General features: G+C 43.4%; 2 protein-coding genes across 9 annotated transcripts in view; one reads left to right on the top strand and one right to left on the bottom strand.

Moving 5' to 3' along the window:
* Positions 1-659, bottom strand: part of TRPM8 (transient receptor potential cation channel subfamily M member 8) — a 77,709-nt gene extending 77,050 nt beyond the window's left edge. The window contains exon 1 of the mRNA XM_077918559.1: positions 177-659. The gene's annotated coding sequence lies outside the window, so the exon portion shown is untranslated. The remainder of the gene's footprint in view (positions 1-176) is intronic.
* Positions 660-16,886: 16,227 nt separating this feature from the next.
* AGAP1 (ArfGAP with GTPase domain, ankyrin repeat and PH domain 1) overlaps positions 16,887-25,060 on the top strand; it is a 335,950-nt gene continuing 327,776 nt past the window's right edge. For 4 of the 8 annotated variants that reach the window (XM_028702820.2, XM_077918621.1, XM_028702829.2 and 1 more), the window contains exon 1: positions 16,887-17,361. In XM_028702820.2, the coding sequence (XP_028558653.1) occupies positions 17,184-17,361 (178 nt within the window). In that variant the 5' untranslated portion in view covers positions 16,887-17,183. The remainder of the gene's footprint in view (positions 17,362-25,060) is intronic. The other 4 variants (XM_077918612.1, XM_077918615.1, XM_077918613.1 and 1 more) reach the window with 3 other exon arrangements.

Below are 25,060 nucleotides of genomic sequence, written 5' to 3' on the forward strand. Positions count from 1 at the left end.
CAGCAGTCACTTCTCCACTACAGAAGACCAACTTAAAAACAAACCAAAAGTATAGATAATTGACGTTTCTTTGTAATCTTCTGCCCATAGCTGTCAACTTACAGATTTGAAAATAAGGGACCAGCAGCCTTGAAAATAAGGGAGGAGCAGCCAAAATAAGGGACCTGCAGCCTCACCTGTTCCATGTACTCCAGTCTTCCTGTCCTCCTGCAGTCTGGTCAAACTCATGCTGGTAGCTTCGAGAACACTGTCCAACCAACTTTGTAACCAGAGGTTCAACTGAATAGAATCTGAATCACATGCACCACAAGGCCTATGCAGCCTCAACTTAAGATGGCTCCCCGGCCTGGCTTTGTACTGCAAAGTTTGCAGCAGCACGTGCAACAAAATGGCATCCAGCATTCAAAACCCTCCTCAGCTTGCATTAACTAGCCACACACAAGGCATGCAAGCTCCACCCCCCAGTCGTTCTTAGACTCCTTACTGGGTGAGCAACACAGCCAAGCAACACAGTTGGAGCCTCCCTCCTCCCTTGCCGGCAGGGAGAGAGGGAGAGGAGCTGCTTCCTTTGAAATTTAAGGGGCTTAAACTTGTCCACCACCCTAGTTCTCAACCATAACTATCTATATAATATTAAGTAATTATTTACTCACAACAGTGGTGGAAACAGCCTCAAATAGATTGCAATGCATCACATTTAAAACAAAAGGATTAAAACACAACAATAAATAGTGCTGTGCAAAAGCAATACAGACATTCAATATATAAGAGGACGAAATAAAGAACAAAATTATTTTTTTCATTTATCATAAAATAGCAATCTATGTTAATCCCCCCACAAAAAAATTGTTATAATGATATAGCAAGTAGAAGAAGGTGGTAGGAATTGTCATACGGGATCAAAGCTCTTTCACCAGTAATGGCAAGCCAGATAACACGGCAAAAGTCCCCAGTCAGGCTGTGAATAAGGGACAGAGCTATACACTGCTCTGAAAACAACATCTGGAAATCTCATAGCTCCAAGTCTCATCATTCTTCATATCAGCCCTTTGTGGCTAAGAAGTTGCCCTCTCCTGGCTCAAGTTAAGTAAGTCTTGTTTATTTCTTTACTGAGGAAGCAATCAAATTTATTTGAGGAAAGAAGCTAGCAGGAAGAGGAATAAAAAAATCCTGAAATGGTGATGCTAGTTGCATTGTTCCCATGATTGCTCCCAGACATCACATTGTACAAACAAGATGAATGCTTGTTGAAGGAAAAACAAGGAAGCCGCTGTGAGAAGAGGGCAACCAAAACATTCCAAGTTATTTCAGTATGGCTTTAAACTAATAGTGGCAAACAGAGTATTGCATGTCAGTGATATTGTGGGAGAGATACTTCCTTCAAAGCTCACTTTGCATAGAAACAGAAAAGCAATTGTCTGGCATCTTCATATTCATCCATTGTATCAAAGCCTCATTGGCAGTCTGTGGCCAAAGCTTGTGACACTATTAAAGGGGTTAGTTCATTTTTGCCTTGTGTAGGAGGCCAAGAAATGGCAATTATGTGACAAGTGAACAACATCATAGCAGAGTGCCATTTCCAGGCTGTTTACTTCAGTTCTCACACTACAGTTTGTGAGCACTTCCACCAAACAAAAGGGCTTGGTGTGTATCAGGTGAAGAGATTCAATATTGTTCCCTGCCTCGGAGAAACACTGGAACGGTGCCAGATTCCATGTTGATGTCCAAATGGCAATGGTTGTGCAGAAACTCCATGTCACTTATACCTGTTTGTCCTCATACTGTCAGGACCGGCCCACCCATGAGACAAGCTGAGGCTACTGCCTCAGGCAGCAGGATCCACAGGGGCAGCAGATCCTGATGTAGATCTTTAGTCCACCCCTTGTTCCTGATTTAGAGTGCCATTTTGTGCTTTGCCGCAGGTGCTAAAATGTCTTGGACTGACCGTTTACTGTGTACACAAACAGAAACACACACTTCCAGTGCTGCAGTAATAAAAACCAGCCATGAAATCGACTGGTGGAGTAGAACTCAGCAAACTTGAACAGGGACACAAAATATTGATTTTTTTAAATGAGAGCGCTTAATAAAGTCAGTGTAATGGTATAAAGGGTGGTGAGGTTATCAGAAACATAACTAAACCCTCCATCTATAAACCTGGTGGCTTTCTGCTCCTCCTATCTCATTTAAATTTAATTACATGTGTTAATTGAGAACAAAGTGCTGTGAATGCAGATTTAATAACTCAGCTGCTTTAAATACAATGTTTCACAGGAAATGCCCAAAGACCTTTGCCCCCAAAGCAGCATATAAATAAATAGCAATATAACATAATGTTTCCCCATTACTTGAATGTCTGTATTTTTCCCCAGTGGGTCTAATAACAATTATATGGGCCTCCCCCATCAACATCACTGCTCCAATCAAAATGATATTTTCTGGCCATTAACACCAGTAGGCTGTTGACCTAAAGACTGCAGTTATAGTCTGAATTCTGTTACTGCATTGTATTTTTGTTTCTGCACACCCCCTTGCATGGGAGACAGCAGATTGATTGATTGATTGATTGATTGATTGAATGAAAATTGCACTGAGACACTTTGAAGAGGAAAAAAGGAGAAGGTCTGAAAATGGATCTCCATTGTTGCACCCAGTATCCCTTGGCAGACGGTATCATTGCACCCAAACATGACAGGAAATAGTTTTGTTTTTAAATACACGTATCAAGGCTGTAATCCTAAACACATCTACAGTCCTGTACACAGTAAACGGTCAGTCCTGTATACCTGAAGGAGCGTCTCCACCCCCATCATTCAGCCCGGACACTGAGATCCAGCGCCGAGGGCCTTCTGGCGGTTCCCTCATTGCGAGAAGTGAGGCTACAGGGAACCAGACAGAGGGCCTTCTCAGTAGTGGCGCCCGCCCTGTGGAACGCCCTCCCATTAGATGTCAAAGAGATAAATAATTACCTGATATTCAGAAGACATCTTAAGGCAGCCCTGTTCAGGGAAGTTTTTAATATGTAACGCTGTACTGTTTTTAACACTGATTGGGAGCCGCCCAGAGTGGCTGGGGAAACTCAGCCAGATGGGCGGGGTATAAATAATAAATTATTATTATTATTATTATTATTACAGAGGTCAAAGCTCCAGTGTACAGCTTTCATGAAATTAAAAATGCCCAACTGCTTATTACTGCATCTTGTTTGAAAAAATCCAGTATGACTAAGATGATCAAGGATCTGGAAACTAAGCCTTACGAGGAGCTCTTGAAAGAGCTGGGTATGTTTAGCCTGGAAAAGAGGAGACTGAGAGGAGATATGATAGCCATTTACTTTTACAAATATCTGAAGGGCTGTCACATGGAAGAGGGAACAAGCTTCTTTTCTCCTGCTCTGGGGGATAGGACTTGAACCAAAGTTACAAGAAGGGAGATTTCAACTAAACACATGGAAGAACTGAGAGCTGTTCATCAGTGGAACCGTCTCCATGGGGAAGTTGTGGACTCTCCTTCCTTGGAGGTTTTTAAGCAGAGGTTGGATGGCCTTCTGTCATGGGTGCTATAGCTGAGATTCCTGCATTGTAGGGGGTTGGACTAGATGACCCTTCGGTCCCTTCCAGCTCTACGATTCTATGACATAGAAATGCTTAGAAGGCACTTCTCAGGTGAACTGATAAACTGATGCTTTGAAAACTCTACTCAAAAGTATGATATGTTTATGAAACTTAAAATTCTGTTCTATTTTTGCCTTATATTTTCACCACCTTTTTTCTAACTTTCATTGCACTAATTTCATTCTTCTGTTTAACTGAGCAGCTACGATCAGGTATTGCACATGTGCTGGATTCAGATTCGGCATTGCCTCACCTGTTGCATGCTGCATGTCCACTGAGGCTTTTTGCCCAGCACTCCTCTTTGGTTTTCTCCTTGTCCCCTGTTTAGACACAGTTCAGCATGAAATTCTTACTTGGCTGGTACACAGCTGGAAGGGCAGAAAAACGCGGCAGGAGGAGGTTGGTAGTGCAGGGTTCTTTTATTTAACAATCCTTCTTTAATACAACAGCAGCTTTGAAGCACTAAGGCTCAGTTTACAATGTGACAGCACCTTCTAAAGTAGGCTTTAAAGATAAAACATTCTACAGTGGAACCTTGGGATACGTACTGTCCTGCTTACGAATGCTTTGGTTAATGAGCTCCGCTAACCCAAAAATAGATGGTCCTTGTTGCGAACTTTGCCCCGGGATGCAAGCGGAAGTCACGCACCACCTGCAGTGGGGGGCCCCATTAGCGAAAGCGCACCTCATGTTAAGAATGGTTTCAGGTTAAGAACGGACCTCCGGAATGAATTAAGTTTGTAACTGGAGGTTAATTCGTTCTGGAGGTCCATTCTTAACCCGAAACGATTCTTAACATGAGGCACGCTTTTGCTAATGGTGCCTCCCGCTTCCGGCATGCCACTACTTCCAGGTTAGCAGAGCTCGTTACCCGAAGCATTCGTAAGGAGGATGGTACATAACCCGAGGTTCCACTGTATTACATTAAAAATATGGAAAATTGGGGGGGGGGGGGAGACCTTACTGTGCCTCTATATTTTGCTGATTTTAACATGAATCCTGCATACAAATAAATGAATACTATTGCAAGCCACCCCAATCTCTGAGGGTTCAGTTTCCTCAGAATGAGGAAGCAGAGATTGCAGTGTCTTTATGATATATGGTTTATTTGCACATATGTATAACCCGAGTCTAGTGATGTATGGAAGTGAGAGCTGGACCATAAAGAAGGCTGATCGCCGAAGAATTGATGCTTTTGAATTATGGTGCTGGAGGAGACTTTTTAGAGTCCCATGGACTGCAAGAAGATCAAACGTATCCATTCTTAAGGAAATCAGCCCTGAGTGCTCACTGGAAGGACAGATCCTGAAGCTGAGGCTCCAAGACTTTGGCCACCTCATGAGAAGAGAAGACTCCCTGGAAAAGACCCTGATGTTGGGAAAGATGGAGGGCACAAGGAGAAGGGGACAACAGAGGATGAGATGGTTGGATGGTGTTCTTGAAGCTACCAGCATGAATTTGATCAAACTGCGGGAGGCAGTGGAGGACAGAAGTGCCTGGCGTGCTCTGGTCCATGGGGTCACGAAGAGTCGGAAACGACTAAACGACTAAACAACAACAATAACCCGAGTCTGTGATGGCAGGGTTCACAGCATTAACACCCCAAGAAGGTCTTGCTTCAGTTCTCCCATAGCTGCAGCCTTGATCCGAGCAGAAATCAGGCTTGGTTCTCTTTGTCAGCTGCCTGGTCTGCAGCTCACCAGCTTCTAGCTCACATAACGCAACTCACCCATTTCTTCTCTGGCACAGAGGCACTTCCTTTGTCAACTTAACAACCCATACTTTAGTGGGAAATTTTGAAGAAGCTGTCCTGGCTCTTCCAGCTGTTGAATCCAGGAATTAGAAGGGACTCAGGCATGTAGCCTGTCCCCTCCTCTCATAATACTACCTCCCTCTAAGAACAAGACTTGTGTCCCCAGATGAACAAACAGACAACAGGATAACAGCTTCCCTGTAGAAAAATAAGAGACAAGTTAACGAAGGCATTGAAACACACATAATCAGAAACAGATAGTAAAACACAATTATACTTTTAACCCAACACCAGTACAGTAACAGCTTCTTCCTTTCAAGCCAGTTACCAGTCCATTGCAATCTCTTCAGACCCTCTTCTTTCTCCTTGGCGTACACAGTTCTGAATCCAAACTGCTTACCTAGTCCCCACACTTTGTATACTCAAGATGATGAACTCCTGACATGTATAAGCCAGTATACAAGCCTCAGTACCAGAGCTGCATTACCCAAATGCCTTGCTCATTATTTCCCTTGTGCTGTTGCAGCACAAAGCAGTTTACAAACACACACACAGTTATCAGTTAACAATTCCTAAAAATCATTAAGCAGTTCCTATCACCACAAACATAGGAAAAGCACAGATCAATAGCATTGGAATAGGGTCATCTAGTCCAACCCAAACATCTTGTTTGGCTTCCTCTGAGCACATTCGAGATTGTCAATATCCTTCTTAAATTGTGGCACCCAGTATTCCGGGTGTGGTCTGATCAAGGCAAAATAGAGTGGTACTATTACTTCCTTTGATCTGGACACTATACTTCTGTTGATGTAGCCTAGAATAGCATCAGCTTTTGGCTTTGATACCATAAGTTCTAAACTGGAGACAGAGTTGTTGAATGACAAAAGAAAAATATTATCAAAAATGTACAAACTATTATTAGAATGGCATACTAAAGATGAAGAGGTTAAAGTGGTTATGATAAAATGGGCTAAAGATTTTGGTTATAATATTATAATATCCAGTTAGAATCATGGGAAAGGTTGTGGAATGAAGGAATTAAATTTATTGCCTGTAGTACATTGAAAGATAATGTTATGAAAATGATGTATAGATGGTATTTAACACCAACAAAACTTGCTAAAATGTATAAGACAAGAAATAAGGAATGTTGGAAATGTAAAGAAAAGGGGGGAAATCTCTACCATATGTGGTGGACTTGTAGTAAGGTAAAGGCTTATTGGGAAATGATATATAACGAATTAAAGAAAATGTACAAAAGTACATTTGTTAAAAAACTAGAAGCATTTTTACTGGTTATAATAGGGGAAGAGATCCAAGAGAGACCAAAAACTGTTTATGTATGCAACAACAGCAGCAAGGACTCTTTTAGCCCAGAAATGGAAGCAAGAAGAATTACCAATGATAGAAGAGTGGCAGACAAAGATGATGGAATATGCAGAACTGTCAAAGCTGACTGGGAAAATCCGACACCAGCGAGACCAAGCTTTCCAAAAAGACTGGAATAAATTTGGATCATATTTGAAGGACAATTGTAAACAATTACGAAGTAACGCCACGGAGTGCAACCCGAAAGCTCTCAACCTGAAGCAACTTCAACCCGAGGTATGACTGTATATAGAAGAATAGCACCAGCATTTTATTTTATTTTATTTCTTTGCTGTTGCACCACACTGTTGACTCATATTAAGCTTGTGGTCAACCAAGACCCCTAGATCCTTTTCGCATGTACTGCTAGTAAGCCAGGTGTCTCCCATCCTATATTTCTGCATCTGGTTCTTCCTAAATGCAGAACCTTACATTTGTCCCTATTGAAATTCATTTTGTTAGCTTGAGCCCAGTTCTCCAATCTGTTATGGTTATTTTGAATTCTGATTCTATTCTCTGTGGCATTAGCTACTCTTACCAGCCCCTCACTCTGGATCCCTTTGGCAACCCCTTCCATCTGGGTGGCTGCAGCTGAACTCCTGGATCACTTTCAACCTCTGCAGCATCTCATCAGGCAGGGTTCTCACCTCACATGGAGTCACACTTTCCTCTCTAAGGAGGTTTCTCATTCGCTCTGCTTGCAGCTGCTCTATTTTATCAAGCCTCTGGCTCTGCTGCTACTTCAGTTCATCAAGCTGCTGGCTTTTGTCTTCCTCCATTTTGTCAATCAGGGGTCTCTTCTGCTATGTCTTAAGCTTTATCTGTCCCAGAAGTGCTGTCGTTCCTCTCTCCATTTCAGCTGAGGCACAGCTTGCTCACAGGTTCCCCTCTGGGAAACATGTATCCAACTTCTAACACCAGTGTTGCATGCCACTCCAATCTCTGAGTGGTGTGAGATTCCGGGTGGTTACCCAGGATTTGGTTTCCTTAGAATAAGTGACAGTAGAGACTGTGGTATCTTTATGATCTATGGCTTATTTACACATATATACAACCTGACTTTACAATGGAGAGGCTCACAGCATTAACACCCGAGAAGTTATTCCTTCTCCCATAAGCCACAGCCTTTGAGGAGAAGGGGAGACTGAGAGGAAATGTGTTAGCCATTTACAGATATCTTAAGGGCTCTTGAAGGAGGTGAGGACTGTCACATGGAAGATGGAGCAAGCTTGTTTTCTCCTGCTCTGGAGGGTAGGATGTGAATCAATGGCTTCAAGTTACAAGAAAGGGGATTCCAACTAAACATCAGGAAGAACTTTCTGATTGTAAGATCTGTTTCACAGTGGAACAGACTCCCACGTGAGTTGGTGGGCTCTCCTTCCTTGGAGGTTTTTAAACAGAGGTTGGACGGCCATGTATGATCTAGTTGAAATTCCTGCATTGCACGGGGCTGGACTAGATGACCCTTGGGACCCCTTCCAGCTCTACAATTCTATGATTCTGTGATTCTTCAATTCTGTTTAACATTTCTTAGTCTATACAGCTGATCACAAATCTTTTACTGACCTCTTGTATGACTGATTACTGCAAGCTATGCTTGATGAAACTTCTTTCTCAATATGAGTGTTGAGAAACTTCTTTCTCAACACTAGCACTTAAACTCAGAGGGGCCATCAGTATTTCATTTAATCTTTAAATGCCATTAGATAAGGATACACATTAGATAAGGATACACATAGATAAGCATTTATCATCTCTCTCACACATTGGCCTCTACAATATGAACAGTCTACTTGTTTTCCCAGACTATTTATGCCAGATTGCTGTATTTGCCCTGGCTCTGAATACACTACTGTACTTATTGTTTTATTGTATTTTTTATGATTTGGGGTGGGGTGGGGGTATTCAGCTATGTTTTACTCAGAGTAAACCTACTGAAATTAATTTCAATACAGTGGTACCTCAGGTTACACACTTAATTCGTTCTGGAGGTCTGTTCTTAACCTGAAACTGTTCTTAACCTGAGGTACCACTTTAGCTAATGGGGCCTCCCGCTGCTACCGCCGCGCGATTACTGTTCTCATCCTGGGGCAAAGTTTGTAACCCGAGGTACTACTTCCGGGTTAGCGGAGTTTATAACCGGAAGTGTTTGTATCCCGAAGTACCACTGCAGATCTATGCTGTGTAAAATGTATTTGAATACAACCTATTGTTATTAACTGTCGTGATACTTTTTATGAAAGGCGGTGTAAACAAACAAATAAAAAAAAACTTTAACCAAGTCCCAGCAGCGAGCTGAGATAACAAACTTCAGTCTTATCAGGACTAAGCAGTTGAAAAGACTGTTCACTAGAAGTTTAGATGACTTGCCCAAACTGGAGCATTACTCAATAGGGTTGTCTAAAGTTATTGTACACTATTGTGCAACCTTTTCAATTTTTTTAAAATCAAGGTGTACAAGACTTCTGAAGATTATTGAAGCATGAATGTTTAATAATGCTTCTGCTAGCAAAAGCCCAGTTGCCTCAGAATTGAACCGTACGTGGATGAAGTTCTACTAGGGGCAATTTTCTCACTTAATTAAAGAGAGAGGCCCTGAAACACCACATGGATAATCACACCTTGTTGTTGTTAATAACCACCTGGAACATGAAGTGGTAGATTAGCAACCCAACATTTTTATGAGGTCCCGCCCTGCCCCCCGCCATATTGTCAGGGTACATTTGACCTCACTTGTCAGGAAGTGTCCAAGAGTTGCTTGTTACTTGAGAAATGAACACTTTTCTGAGAAGGTACTGGGATCCTCTAGGGAACAATGTTGACATACCCAAATCATACCATGTTGACGTAGCACTTGAAATACTTAGTTCCTGCATTTATAGTCCTTAATTCTATTTACATCCTCCCTTAGAACAAGCAATCTTGGATGAATAAAGACTACTAAGCATTCCTTGAATTTCTAGTCAAACCACAAGTGTTTCATTCCCCACCCCTCAGCCATTTTGTTCCAAATGCTCTTGATTTGGTCCTTTGATATCTTGTTCCTTCAGGATTATTTTTTATTTCAAAGTCTACAAGTCACCCGCTCAGCCATATCTTTATTGAGAGTATATAACAAATTCATACTCAGAAAAATCTAGGCCTTAACGGAGATATATGAGGTGATGAGCTTTCTTCCCTGTCACCAAATGTAAATATTGTAAGGTTTAAATGAGGCAAAGTTTAGAGAAGTAAGTTCAGGGTTTATCCACACTTACTTTTGCTCTGTTCTTTCCAGGCATGGTTCGTGCTCAATGTGTCCAAGCAACCTTTTTTCTTTCTTTCTTTCTTTCTTTCTTTCTTTCTTTCTTTCTTTCTTTCTTTCTTTCTTTCTTTTTTTGCTCTGGAGCTTTCACTGTGAGACCCACTCTTCAAAGCTAAAATGGAGCAAACAGCACTCCTCAGAAAACCTGAATAGATGTTTGCTCCAATTGAGCGCTAAAGAGTGGGGTTTTGCATGGAATGAGTGCAGAGCTTTTAAGCGTGGGCCTTTGCCTGAAAAGAGTGGGGCAAAAGGGAATTAGTGTTACAAAAGGCATGTGCCACCCCACTCCCTGCAAGATTCCTGGGGGTTCTAGGCACTCACCCAGGGCCTGTGTTCCTTTGGAGAATTGAGACACAGCGGAGACTGTCGTAGCCTTAAGAAATATGGTTCGTTCACCTATTTACACCTTTAGTCTACATAGAGGAACTACAGATCTTACAGCATGGTCATTTCAAGAGGGACTTGTCCCCCACAGCAGTGCAGCCAGCCTGCCCAAGATGGATCCCAGTCTTTTCCTCTCCCTTCTTCTTCCCATAACGCCTTGCTCCAAAAACTCTCTTTTCCTGTCACCTAAAGCACAGTTTCCCTGGCAACCTTCTAAACCCCCAGTCTCTGTTCACACCTCAGAGCAAGGAGGAAGGACTGCTCTGTTGCCTTGACAGTGGCCCTGTATTGTTTCTTAATGGCCCTAGCTTGGCCAGGTCGTTTTGCATAGGCTAGCTCAGGAATTCCTCTGCAGCTTGTATTTCTCCCTTCACACCCCAAATAATTAAAATCCTACCATTTATTAATTTCTAGACTTTAGCCGCCCTCCAAATCTGTAACACTATGGGTAAACGCTTAGTCTAACATTAAATGTGAAGTACAAATATTGACACCTATCACACAACTATTTCATGGTACTGTGCTGATGCAATATTTTGTCTAAAATATTATCTCCTGCTTACAAATCCAGGTTTTCTTCAGGAAGTTGCTGCCCAGCTTGTAAGTATATATAAGGTTGGATTCTCTTCTATGCATTCTTACCGGGCAGTAAGACAGAGACTCCTGGGTTTGGAGGTGAGGAAAGGAATTTGGAATTAGGCTGTAAAGCTCAGCTATGAGCTAACGTTAAATAAAGGTAAAGGTAAAGGTACCCCTGCCCGTACGGGCCAGTCTTGCCAGACTCTGGGGTTGTGCGCCCATCTCACTCAAGAGGCCGGGGGCCAGCGCTGTCCGGAGACACTTCCGGGTCACGTGGCCAGCGTGACATCGCTGCTCTGGCAAGCCAGAGCCGCACACGGAAACGCCGTTTACCTTCCCGCTAGAAAGCGGTCCCTATTTATCTACTTGCACCCAGGGGTGCTTTCGAACTGCTAGGTTGGCAGGCGCTGGGACCGAGCAATGGGAGCGCACCCCGCCGCGGGGATTCGAACCGCCGACCTTTCGATCGGCAAGCCCTAGGCACTGAGGCTTTTACCCACAGCGCCACCCGCGTCCCACTAACGTTAAATAGTCTTTGTCAAATTCATTGCTGAACTAATTTAAATGGTGGCTTATTGGTTCCTTGAATTTTGGTTCAAATTGCTAGGCTATTGGCAAGTTTTGGCAGGAATGTGTTATCCAGCCATTTGCATCTATGGTAAGACAGTGTAATAGCCAGCATGTTAGTTTGGTAATTGTTTTCTCCTATGCTTGATTTTATATCTCCCATATTTCTATGAGACATTTCTTAACAATGCTCCTAAATTTTGCATTGGATTATTCAAGACATGATGACCATCCCTGCCTCCGATGGTATTTTATGCATCAGTCCAACAAAGAGCTTGGAAAGCAATTCATGCTTCAGAATGCTTTTCTAGAGCAACAAGTCAATCATAACAGTAGAATAATAATAATTATTATTCTATTATTCTATTATTATTTTATTTATTTATAGAAGAGGAAATGCAGCTTCTATAGTTTCTCACTATGGCATGTTTCAGGTGCTATCAACGTAAGGAAGTGGCTTTTTGAACCTAACAACTCATGTCTCTTGGCCGAACCTACCTTATAGGATTCTTGTGAAGATTGAATGGGGAGTGGGGTACCTTGTACACCACCTTGAGGTCCTTGAAGGAAAAGTGGGATATAAATGTAATATATCTCATGTCAACATTATCCATATTTTATCCAAGTTGCTAGAGTCCATGATAGAAATTCTCATACCTATATTTTATCCCACATTTTGGAGACAACTTAAAATTAGCTTGTTGTCAATTACTCTTCAATATCATGCTGGAATTCTGGAGAAAAACAATATCTAAAGCAAAATCCCTGATTCCTTCTCTAAGGATCAATTAATCACACTGTTGTAAAAGAGGGCAGTCTCCAGTACCAGGGTGTGCATTTTGCTATCAGAATACGAATGGGATTGTATGAAAAAGCACTCATGTGCATAGAATGAGCAGGCTTTTGAACAGACATATATTTCATACCACTAAAGCAATATTGAACAGCTTTGCCTAGTCTAATGAGTAAAGAGAAAGTTTACAGCTTTCATTCAAGTGCCCCCCCCCCCCGTTTCCATTCTTTTAGAGATGCGGTGATACATCAAAATGGGGGGCGGGGAGTGTTTAAGAAATATGTATGCATCTTTGGGAAAATATGCATACCATTGTTTTGATGTGATTTCAGAACTCCCATTTGCCTGTTAATCCCCTTTACTTCAACAGTTCCAGTTCTAATGTGTTCTCAGTGACCTATTTTACTGTAACCTCCCATGGGATTTGGGCTGCTCCGCTTTGCACACACTTACCAGGATTTTTGTTGCAAGTTTCAAAGATGGTTATGGCAAACTGCAGAATTAGATATCTAATTCTGGATGGGGGGGGGGGGGGGATTGGCAAGAGGGCTGTCTAAGCTAAAAATACCCATGAATACATTAACAAATCTTTCTCAGTAGCAAAAATATTTTCCTCTTGTGCATCATACTCCTGCTCTTGCCAGGCCATTCTCATTTCACAGGCAGCAATTGTTCAACTGTCAGAAAAGGCTGTCTGCCAAAGGTTCCACAGGAAGTAAATACCAGCATAGAAGAAGTAATGAAGGCTTCATTGATCCTGTTCCAGGAAAAGACAGGACATAAACAGTATCCCAACCATTCTTATCTCCCCATAGATTTTTTTAAAAGGAGATTTTATTGATTTTTAAAGCTACACAAATAAGCAATCCTAGAAATAAAATTGTGTTTCTGGGGCATACCAACTATCTGTTTTAAAATAATGATGGATGGCAGTCAGTTGAGGTGACACAAAAATATATTGGGAGATATAGAAGGGAGAAAGTGAATTTTTCTCTGTTCTAGTATGAGAACTTTAGCTTATCCAATGAAGTTGAATGCTGGAAAATTCAGACAAAAGCAAATACTCCTTCATACAGTGTGTAGTAAAATGATGGAATCTGCTCACACAGATGTAGTAATAACCATCACATTGGACAGCGTTAAAAGGATTTTAGACCAATTCATGCATGATAAAGCTATCAGTGGACACTAGTCCTGCTAGTTGTGTCTTATCTCCAGAATAGGAGAGGTTTTGCCCCTGAATACCAATTACTGGGGAACATAAGTGGGGAAAATGCTGTAAGGTAGAAGGACCATGCAGCCCTATGGTCATTGGATCAGATTCACTTGCTATTTTTAATCAGGACAGAATCCTTGCTAGTATTGTATCTAGGTTTCTATATATGGAACAATTCCCTTCCCTCATGTTGTGAGCCCATCATCTGCAGACTGAACTGATACAGGCCAGAAAGGTTTGCCACTTGAGTGCAAACTATGGCCAAGTATGTCTTTCTCTCACACATCTACAGATTACCTGTGAGCCTTTCCCCCTAAGGAAACCTGACAAATAAAGTGCTTTTGGATTCACCAACATATGAGGTAGTAAAAAATAATATGATGATGATTTATTTATATGCCGCCCATCTGACTGGGTTGCCCCAGCCACTCTTCGTGGTTTCCAAACATTAAAGCACAATAAGACATCAAAAATTAAAAGGGTTCCCTACAAAGGGTTGCCTTCAGATGTCTTCTAAAAGTCAGATAGTTGTTTATCTCCTTGACATCTGATGGCAGGGAGTTCCACAGGGTGGGCGCCACTATCGAGAAGGCCCTCTGCCTGGTTGCCTGTAACCTCACTTCTTGCAGTGAGGGAACTGCCAGAAGGCCCTCGGAGCTGGACCTCAGTGTCTGGCTGAGTGATGGGGATGGAGACACTCCTTTAGGTATGGAGGTCCAAATCCATTTAGGGCTTTAAAGATCAATACCAACACTTTGAATTGTGTTTGGAAACATACTGGGAGCCAATGTAGATCCTTTAGGACTGGTGTTATATGGTCCCAGCGGCTGCTCCCAGTCACCAGTCTGGCAGCTGTATTCTGGATTAATTGTAGTTTCCAAGTACAGTGGTGTCTCGCAAGACGAAATTAATTCGTTCCGCGAGTTTTGTCGTCTTGCGATTTTTTTCGTCTTGCGAAGCACGGTGTCGGGAAAGTTTTGGAAAAGCTTCAAAAATCACCAAAGTCTTTAAAAACCTCAAAAAAGGCTACCACACCGCGTTCTATGAGTTGCTCCTCGAAGTCAAGTCGCAACTGTATTAACGGTGTTAAGAAAAAGGAAACAAACTTGCAAGACGTTTCCGTCTTGCGAAGCAAGCCTATAGGGAAAATCGTCTTGCGAAGCAGCTCAAAAAACAAAAAAGCCTTTCGTCTAGCGAGTTTTTTGTCTTGCGAGGCATTCGTCTTACGAGGTACCACTGTAAACTTAAAAGATAGCCCCACATAGAGCGCATGGCAGTAGTCCAAGCCGGAGATAACCAGAACATGTACCACTTTGGTGAGACAGTGCGCAGGCAGGTAGGGTCTCAGCCAGTGTACCAGATGGAGTTGGTAGACAGCTGCCCTGGACACAGAATTGACCTGTGCCTCCATGGACATCTGTGAGTCCAAAATGACTCCCAGGCTGTGCACCTGGTCCTTCAGAGGCACAGTTGCCCCATTCAGGACCAGGGAGTCCCCTCCCCGCTGCCCCCGAGAAAGAGTACCACAGTACCTCAAGGACCACCTCTCCCCATATGAACTGACCAGGATCCTGAGATCCTCACTGGAGGCCTTTCTTCATGTGCCCTCTCCATGACTGGGCCAGAGGGGGGACAACATGAGAAAGGCCTTTTTTGCAGCGGCTCCCCCCTTGTGGAATGCTGCTCTCCTCAGGCTCGCCTGGCGCCTTCATTACATATCTTAGGCTCCAGGAAAAACATTCCACTTTTGAATAATGAAGCCTTTTAAACTGTGGGTGTTGGTGTGAGGTAATTGTTTGTGTTTGGTTATTATGGTATGTATTTTGGTCCCATCACCTCCTGGCAAATAGAAGGGGAAGAAATGGAGGCAGTGAGAGATTTTATTTTCTTGGGCTCCATGATCACTGCAGATGGTGACAGCAGTCATGAAATTAAAAGACGCCTGCTCCTTGGGAGAAAGGCGATGGCAAATCTAGACATCTTAAAAAGTAGAGACATCACCTTACCAACAAAGGTCCATATAGCTAAAGCCATGGTTTTCCCAGTAGTGATGTATGGAAGTGAGAGCTGGACCATAAAGAAGGCTGATCGCCGAAGAATTGATGCTTTTGAATGATGGTGCTGGAGGAGACTCTTGAGAGTCCCATGGACTGCAAGAAGATCAAACCCATCCATTCTGAAGGAAATCAGCCCTGAGTGCTCACTGGAAGGACAGATCGTGAAGCTGAGGCTCCAATACTTTGGCCACCTCATGAGAAGAGAAGACTCCCTGGAAAAGACCCTGATGCTGGGAAACATGGAGGGCGCAAGGAGAAGGGGATGACAGAGGATGAGATGGTTGGACAGTCTTCTCGAAGCTACCAGCATGAGTTTGACCAAACTGCGGGAGGCAGTGGAAGACAGGAGTGCCTGGCGTGCTCTGGTCCATGGGGTCATGAAGAGTCGGACACAACTAAACGACTAAACAACAACAACAAATTGTTTGTGTTTGGTTATTATGGTATGCATTTTTGTGTTTTTATATTGTGATGAAGGATGGTATAGAAATTTAATAACGGAGCAAACAGTAATAAGGGAAACTTGGGCACAAATATTACATCTGAAGGCACGGACGTTTTTAACGTTGGATGTTGTATCGTGTTTTAATTTGTTGGAAGCTGCCCAGAGTGGCTGGGGTAACCTCGTCAGATGGGCGGCAGATAAATAAGACAATTATTATGACTTTGAAGACACCGCCCCCCCAGGCTGCTGGCTACGCAAATGGTTTAAAGCGCCGCGAAAGCGCCACCAATCGCTCCATTTCCTCGGGTTTCGTTTCTTTCTTCTTGCCAGGGAAAGGGCATCGAGGCCGGGTGGGCACTGCAGGGAAGCGCTCCCTCGCCAACCCCCCGCGATCCGCGGGGAAGAGCTCTCCTCTCAGGCTTCAGCGGCCGCGGGAGAAGGCGGGGAATGTGCGCGTGTGTATGCGCGTTGCGTGTCGGTGCGGAACACCGCGGCATTGACTTATGATTATTTTACTGAAGTTATATACTGGCGCGATGTCAAAACCGAAAAGAGGAGAGGATTTTCTTTTTTAAAAAAAACCCGAGCCCTGGCAGATCCACTGAAAACTACGCTTCCCAGGAAGCAACGGGCCCTTTCCTGATTCTCCCCCCGGGACGGGGCTTGGGCCTAGAACGATATGCGGGATCTATAGATGTGGGGGGAGTGTTGACGCGTCTCTGAGGGGAGGAGAGCGGCGGCGGAGAGGAGAGCGACGGTTGGGGAGCGTCGGCGGGGGGGCGGGGCCGGCGCGGACGTTGGGCGGTGGGCGGCGCGTTGGGAGGCAGTCCGGGCGTCGGGGTTTTGCGAGCAGCGGTTGCCTGAGGCCCGGCGTCGCCGCCTTCCGTGTGTTTCTTGCGCGCTTCTCTTTCCGGCGTGTTGTGCGAGGCGTTCCTTGTCCCTGCGTGTGTTCCGGGGGCCTCCGCGCCCGGCCCTTTCCTGACAGAAGGTGAGCTGACGAGAGCGCGGCTCGGCGGGCGGGCGGGCGAGCGAGCGCCTGCCCGCCTGCCTTGAGGGTGGTCGCTCTGCGGCGGGGACGCTCCGTTGCCGCTCCGCCCCCCGCCATGAACTACCAGCACCTCCAGCAGCAGCAGCAACTGGCCAACTCGGCGGCCATCCGGGCGGAGATCCAGCGCTTCGAGTCGGTGCACCCCAACATCTACTCCATCTACGACCTTCTGGAACGGGTGGAGGAGCCGGCGCTGCAGGGCCAGCTCCGGGAGCACGTCATCGCCATCGAAGGTGGGTGACGCGGCTGGAGTTGCAGCTGCTGCTGCTGCTGGTGTTTATCTCTCCCCCCCCCCCCCACCCGCCTCCTGTCTGCCCTGATTCGGAAGCGAGCCCTTCTGCGCTCACCGGAGTGTTAGCCTCACCCCCCAAAGAAAGATCGCCGCTGTGCCTCTCCCTCCGCCTGTAGACGATTGCAATCCTGCGCACACTGGTAGTTCCTTGCGGAGCAAGCCCCGTTGAGTGTAGCGAAACTTGTTTCTGAGCGATGAGTCGCCAGATGGCCCGCTGGCCTCTCCCCTTGCTTTTATGGTAATACAACAAAAATGTATAGCACTCTCAGTGTGTGCAACAGCACTCAAGTCGTCGTGATTCTTGCAATAACTGTGTAAGGTACAGGTGAAACTCGAAAAATTAGAATATCATGGAAAAGTTCATTTATTTCAGCAATTCAACTTAAAAGGTGAAACTAATATATGAGATAGCCTCATGACATGCAAAGGGAGATATGTCAAGCCTTTATTTATTATAATTGTGATGATCTTGGCGTACAGCTGATGAAAACCCCAAATTAACAGTCTCAGAAAATTAGAATATTAAATGAAATCAGCAAAACAACGATTTCAAATAGAGGAATATTGGACCTCTGAGAAGTAGAAGCATGCATTCTCAGTACTTGGTTTGGGCCCCTTTTGCATCAATTACTGCCCCAGTGTGGCCTGGCATGGATGCCATCAGCCTGTGGCACTGCTGAGGTGTTATGGAAGACCAGGATGCTTCAATAGCAGCCTTCAGCTCTTCTGCATTGCTCGGTCTCATGTCTCTCATCTTTCTCTTGGCAGTGCCCTATAGATTCTCTATGGGGTTCAGGTCAGGCGAGTTTGCTGGCCAATCAAGCACAGTAATCCCATGGGCGTTGAACCAGGTTTTGGTACTTTTGGCAGTGTGGACAGGTGCCAAGTCCTGCTGGAAAATGAAGTCAGCATCCCCATAAAGCTTGTCTGCGGAAGGAAGCATGAAGTGCTCCAAAATCTCCCGGTAGACGGCTGCATTGACCCTGGACTTAATGAAGCACAGTGGACCAACACCAGCTGATGGCATGGCTCCCCAAATCAACACAGACTGTGGAAACTTCACACTGGACTTCAGGCATCTGGCATTGTGTGCCTCCCCATTCTTCCTTCAGACTCTGGGTCCTTGGTTTCCAAATGAGATGCAAAGGTTGCTCTCATCAGAAAAGAGGACTTGGGACCACTGAGCAACAGACCAGTTCTTTTTTTCTTTAGCCCAGGTAAGACGCTTCTGACGTTTCTTGTTCAGGAGCAGCTTGACAAGAGAATACGACATTTGAAGCCCATCTCCAGGATCCGTCTCTGTGTGGTGGCTCCAGCCTCATTCCGCTCCTTGTGAAAGTCCCCAGCACATTTGAATGGTCTTTTCCTGACAATCCTCTCCAGGCTGTGGTCAACCCTGCTGCTTGTGCACCTTTTTCTTCCACACTTTCCCCTTCCGCATAACTTTCCATTAATGTGCTTCGATACAGCACTTTGGGAACATCCAACTACTTCTGCAATTACCTTTTGAGGTTTTCCCTCCTTATGGAGGGTCTCAGTGATGGCTTTCTGCACAACTGTCAGGTCAGCAGCCTTCCCCATGATTGTGCTTCCTACTGAACCAGACTGAGAGACCATTTAAAGGCTCAGGAATCCATTGCAGGTGTTATGGATTGAATAGCTACTGCACCTTTTCATAATATTCTAATTTTCTGAGATTGTTAATTTGGGGTTTTCATCAGCTGTACGCCATAATCATCACAATTATAACAAATAAAGGCTTGGCATATCTCCCTTTGCATGTCATGAGTCTATCTCATATATTAAAGGTAAAGGTACCCCTGCCCATACGGGCCAGTCTTGACAGACTCTAGGGTTGTGCGCTCATCTCACTCTATAGGTCGGGAGCCAGCGCTGTCTGCAGACACTTCCGGGTCACGTGGCCAGCGTGACAAGCTGCATTTGGCAAGCCAGCGCAGCATACGGAACGCCGTTTACCTTCCCGCTGGTAAGCGGTCCCTATTTATCTACTTGCACCCGGAGGTGCTTTCGAACTGCTAGGTTGGCAGGCGCTGGGACCGAACGACGGGAGCGCACCCCGCTGCGGGGATTTGAACCGCCGACCATGCGATCGGCAAGTCCTAGGTGCTGAGGTTTTACCCACAGCGCCACCCGCGTCCCATCTCATATATTAGTTTCACCTTTTAAGTTGAATTACTGAAATAAATGAACTTTTCCACGATATTCTAATTTTTCCAGTTTCACCTGTATGTCGGTGCCGTCACCGTACTGAGACAGATAGGGGTTGGCCCTAAGGTGAAGAAAGATTAGAGGCGTCAGGGCTTCCTTATTTCAGTTCTCAGGCACGGAACTGCAGTGAGGGGTCAGGTGCTTCCCAGTTAGAGACTGGAAAAGCTCTTTTATTTGCTCTGAGTTCCCCCTACCTTTTTAATAGAATGCCATGGAGTGTCTTGCTGTGTGGTCTGCATAATGCTGATCTGATAAGCTAGACTGATTCCCTAACTGTTCTATCACATTTGTTTGACTGACCTGTAAAATATTGCGAAGAAATACTTAACAGAACATTTTTTTAAAAAAAGTTTTCAGGGGAGGGTCTTAAGGAAGGAGCACCTTGGAAATAAATAAATAGTGCTGCTTTAGAAATGCAGCTGCTTCTTGGAAGTGCAAAGTACACATGTGGTGTTTTGATGTTGCATATCAGACATGAGCCTGCACACTACAGCCTCTTGAGGCAGGCTGTTGCTTGCCTGTCTTACTGTGCAGCCTAGTTAGCAAGTCCCTAGAGAATTAGTATTGCTCTGCAAAGCCTGTAGGATGTATTTGGTCCTGGTCAGGTTGCAAAAAGACCAGCTGGAAAGGAGTTATTGGACTATATAAAGGAGCCTTATAGTTTGATGAGTATTGGAAAGTGTGGCTGTTCCAATGCCTTTTTTGGTTGTTTGGATTTCTAGTATATCATTTTAGCATATAAGCATAATATAAATAAATAATATTTAGTTGTTGCTTTTTAAATGAGCAGGAATGCAAGATACCTCTAACATTAACATATTTTTTGTTGCTCTCTCCTATTATAAAGGAGAAGAGGGCAGAGGCTTCGAAGAGTTACTTGCATAGCCATATTGCAGAAGCTTAATCTAATCCTCCGGCCTTTAGACTGAGCAGGTGATACCTACTTGCTGTCTCATGAGCAAGTAGTTCAATTAAACCAAATATTCTTAGAATCATTAAGCTTCCTCTTGTTGGCTATGTCAGTGCATTATTGTTAAGGAGTGGTTTATATTCTGTATGGTATTTGTCCTGATTTGTATGGTATGTGGGTTGGATTGAAGTATTCTTGTTGTAAATTGTAATGCATTTTAGTTAATCTAAACTAATTTCCTCTTTACTACTCCCCCCGTCCCGTCACATGATCTCTTGCTTTTATCTGACCATTTCCTCTCTTGAGGGTTATCGGATAAAGTTTATTTGCATAAACTGTCTCACTGTTCAGGTATAACAGAAAACACCTCGGAAGTTCAACTAGTGTGTATTATTACTTATATTTAGAAGTTGGTAAGTTTAGTGCTTAAATGGGATGCGGGTGGCGCTGTGGGTAAAAGCCTCAGCACCTAGGGCTTGCCGATCGCATGGTCGGCGGTTCGAATCCCCGCGGCGGGGTGCGCTCCCGCTGCTCGGTCCCAGCGCCTGCCAACCTAGCAGTTCGAAAGCACCCCCGGGTGCAAGTAGATAAATAGGGACCGCTTACTGGCGGGAAGGTAAACGGCGTTTCCGTGTGCTGCGCTGGCTCGCCAGATGCAGCTTTGTCACGCTGGCCACATGACCCGGAAGTGTCTGCGGACAGCGCTGGCTCCCGGCCTATAGAGTAAGATGAGCGCACAAACCTAGAGTCTGGAAAGACTGGCCCGTACGGGCAGGGGTACCTTTACCTTTAAGTTTAGTGCTTGCTGACTGTAATGTTCCACCTGTTCCTTTGGATCAGGATTCCTTCTCAAATCTTTGCTTAGCTGCAGATGTTTTTGTGTTTTAGTATATGATTTTCATGCATCAGTTTGGAATGCTGCAGTACAACCACTTCACCATCTTTCTATCACAGTGCCTAGTCACAAACACAAATATGTACAACTTTGAGCTTTCACATTCTTAAGTCTGCCTTTTTTTACATTTGCTACATGTGATATAAGAATATATGGTAGGTTGTAATCTTTCTGATGTGAAAAATGTAGCACTTCAACTTTTTACTTTGCTTAGTGTTTCAAATCGGTGTTCCCAAATTTGCAAGAAAGACTATGGTTGTTTTTTGTTTCTTTGGGGAGAAATACGTGGTAATTATATGGAGGCATGTTATAGTGATTGCTGTTGAACTGACGGGAGCTGTAGGGGCCAGGGTGTTTATCCATTTGTAAATTAAGGAAATAACATTTACGTTACACTGATATTGGATAGCGGTAATAGGCCATAATATTTTGTGTCTGGAAATGCTTTGAAATTTATCTGTTGAAAGTGTTTTAATATTAGGTACTGTATTGGCAGTTATCAGTGTAGTTTAGCTCACTATACAGTGGTACTTAATTCGTTCTGGAGGTCCGTTCTTAACCTGAAACTGTTCTTAACCTGAAGCACCACTTTAGCTAATGGGGCCTCCTGCTGCTGCCTCGCCGCCAGAGCACGATTTCTGTTCTCATCCTGAAGCAAAATTCTTAACCTGAGGTTATTTCTGGGTTAGCGGAGTCTGTAACCTAAAGCGTCTGTAACCTGAAGTGTATGTAAGTGTATGTAACCCGAGGTACCACTGTACTGTTCATTGGTGGCTAGCTTCAGACTCTTCAGGAAGTAGAGAATAAACGCTAGCTATCTTGTCCTGTAAATTACTGGCTGGTGACAATTTAAACTACCTGAATATAGCAGGTATCTGACTTAAACATTTCAACATCACAATATCTTCAAAAGCAAGTATAGAATTGCAATCTACTTTCCAGTGTCTCAAACTATTATGTTCCTGGTAACTTTAAAAAAATGTTATCTACTTTTATTAGGCAGTTTTGGGAAAAGGCATTTTTGTAGATTATCTTGGGGTAAATGATGCCACAGTTAAGGGGGCTTGCCCTTTGCTTTGGATTGATGGCATCTTTGATTTTTTATCAAATACTGTAGTTCTCCATTCTTGAACTAGTGAGCTGGTTTTCGAAAGTGGAAGCTCATCCTGAAGATAAAGCAGAAATATCTTTCGGAGTGAGGAAAGGTTTTTCTGCATTAAATGGAATACCTTTTTGTGTGTGTAATTCACACTGTGAACTCCAGAATCACCCGAATATTGTTATAGTACAAATTGCAAAGGCTGTCCTGTGATAGCCCACACTTTGGAAAGGGTAAAAGCATTACTTCTGAAGATAAATGATGCCAAGTGCCAGCTTCTCTGTAGGTAAGTATTATTTTCAAACTTCTCCCTAATTTGATTACATTATTTTGGTGTACAAGATGCAAAGTGTGAAAAAGTAGAGAAATGATCTTATTTTTAATTCACTAACATTTCCCACTTTTTCCCTTAACTGAAGAGCTTGATAATAATGATAGGTTGAGAAGTCTGTACATAAATATTCTATGTGGAGTAAACATGATGTGTGAATGGAATGTGATATTAAAAGTGTGTCACTGATGTAAACTGTGTATTAGTTCATGTGTTTTGAAAATATAAGTAGAAAGTGTCACTGAATTGGGAAAAAAAGTGACTAGACACTGTTGTGGCACCCATAACGTAGGTTCCAGAAGCCATGTGGCAAACAGCTTTTCAGTCCCAGTTTCTAACACTGCTCTGATGTGATGGAAGAATGGGACAGATTCACGAGGCACTGGGGGCAGCAAAAATACAGTCAAAAGTACATGTGGCCCCTGTGCTATAGACTAGACAGAGTTGGAGAGGAGCTGTTTCCATTTTGCTATCCCCGAGATTGCTGTCAGGCATGTAATTTTTCAAAAGTAAAACAAAACCACGTTATTAAAATAGGAATCAACATTGAATAGTTCAAGATGAGCATTTCAGGAAAAGGAAAGCACCATGTGCTTTGAAAATGATTGCAAATTCAGGTACAAAATAAAATAAATAAAGCAACAGCTTTAAAATACACCCAGAATGTATTTATTATTTTTAAACTTTAGGCTTTATGAATTTCTACATATTATACTGAACTATCCCCGAAGAGAGTTTACTATTTAATATATTGATGCACACAAATATTAGTATATTAAAGTGCAGCACTGACTGTTAATAGGCCTTGTGACAGAAAACTGCAACAGCTGCTGCAGCAGCTCACTAGTGGCTAAAGCCTTTGAGATTACTCCAGAATAGACAAACAGAACAAATAAATGCAGATTAAGTTCATTGTTTAAAATACTCCATACACAGCATGTAAATTAGAGGCATATAAATTATTATTAATAAATTGTTATGTATTAGAGAAATAACCAGTCTCAAATTGTTAAAAGGCCAATTGTATTAAATATGAAACACAGTTGTTACCATTGTTAACATTCACGTTGAATGCAAAATAATATTCACAGCACACCTGAGTGCTAAGTGTAAGAAAATTCTTCCAGAGTGTACTGATGTGAGGCAATAGATTCAGATATCAAAAAAGACTATTTTTCCTTGGCTGCAAAAAAGAGAGAAAGGCAATCACCATTGCAATACTCTAACCGTTACAATAATCAATACTGCAATAATTCCAAAGCAATGTCTACCATATCATGTACACTCACTTGATATTCTAAATGAATGTCTGTCATACATACACCCCCTGCCCTGCAACACAAACCACTGTGAAAACCAACATGAGGAGAAGGAGATGTAGCAGCAGCAGAGGAGAGAGCAAGCAATTGCCCCATGACAACTCATTATCTGTGGGGCTAAGTATATAGTTTCTCACTTCTTGAATGCTGGAAGTCTAAACTTGTACAAGACACACAAAATATATGAAGCTGAACCATTTGCTTTATTTTTATACAACATTATGTTAAGCTACATAAAGTTTATCATGAAGATTTTCTAAGCCAGGAGGATATCATTTCTGCAAATAGGCAGTAATGCATGTAGGCCAGGAGGAAAACAAGCAGCTAGAATTTCTGCAATCATTGTTTCTGAACTCGGCACAGGTGGAGCAAACACTTTTGTCAAGGTCAACCAAGACATAATGCTTACATGCACTTCTAGCCAGGCTTGTTCCCAAGTCAGATTTTTTTTTTTTTTAAAGTGTGAGTATTTTTAGATATTACTAGGTGAACTCAGGATTTACTCAGTTGACTATTGAAAATGTAGTTTCTAATGAATAAACTGCAGCCTGGCAGTTAAGATGCCACAAGAATACAATGGTACCTCGGGTTACATACTCTTCAGGTTACATACGCTTCAGGTTACAGACTCCGCTAACCCAGAAATAGTACCTCGGGTTAAGAACTTTGCTGAGAACAGAAATTGCACGGCGGTGGCGCATCGGCAGCAGGAGGCCCCATTAGCTAAAGTGGTGCTTCAGGTTAAGAACAGTTTCAGGTTAAGAACAGACCTCCAGAACGAATTAAGTACTTAACCCGAGGTACCACTGTAGTATTTTTTGTATTTATTTTTCCATTTAGATAGTGCCAGCATATAT

Source organism: Podarcis muralis, chromosome 1, assembly GCF_964188315.1.
Source record: "Podarcis muralis chromosome 1, rPodMur119.hap1.1, whole genome shotgun sequence".
Taxonomy (NCBI): Eukaryota; Metazoa; Chordata; class Lepidosauria; order Squamata; family Lacertidae; genus Podarcis; species Podarcis muralis.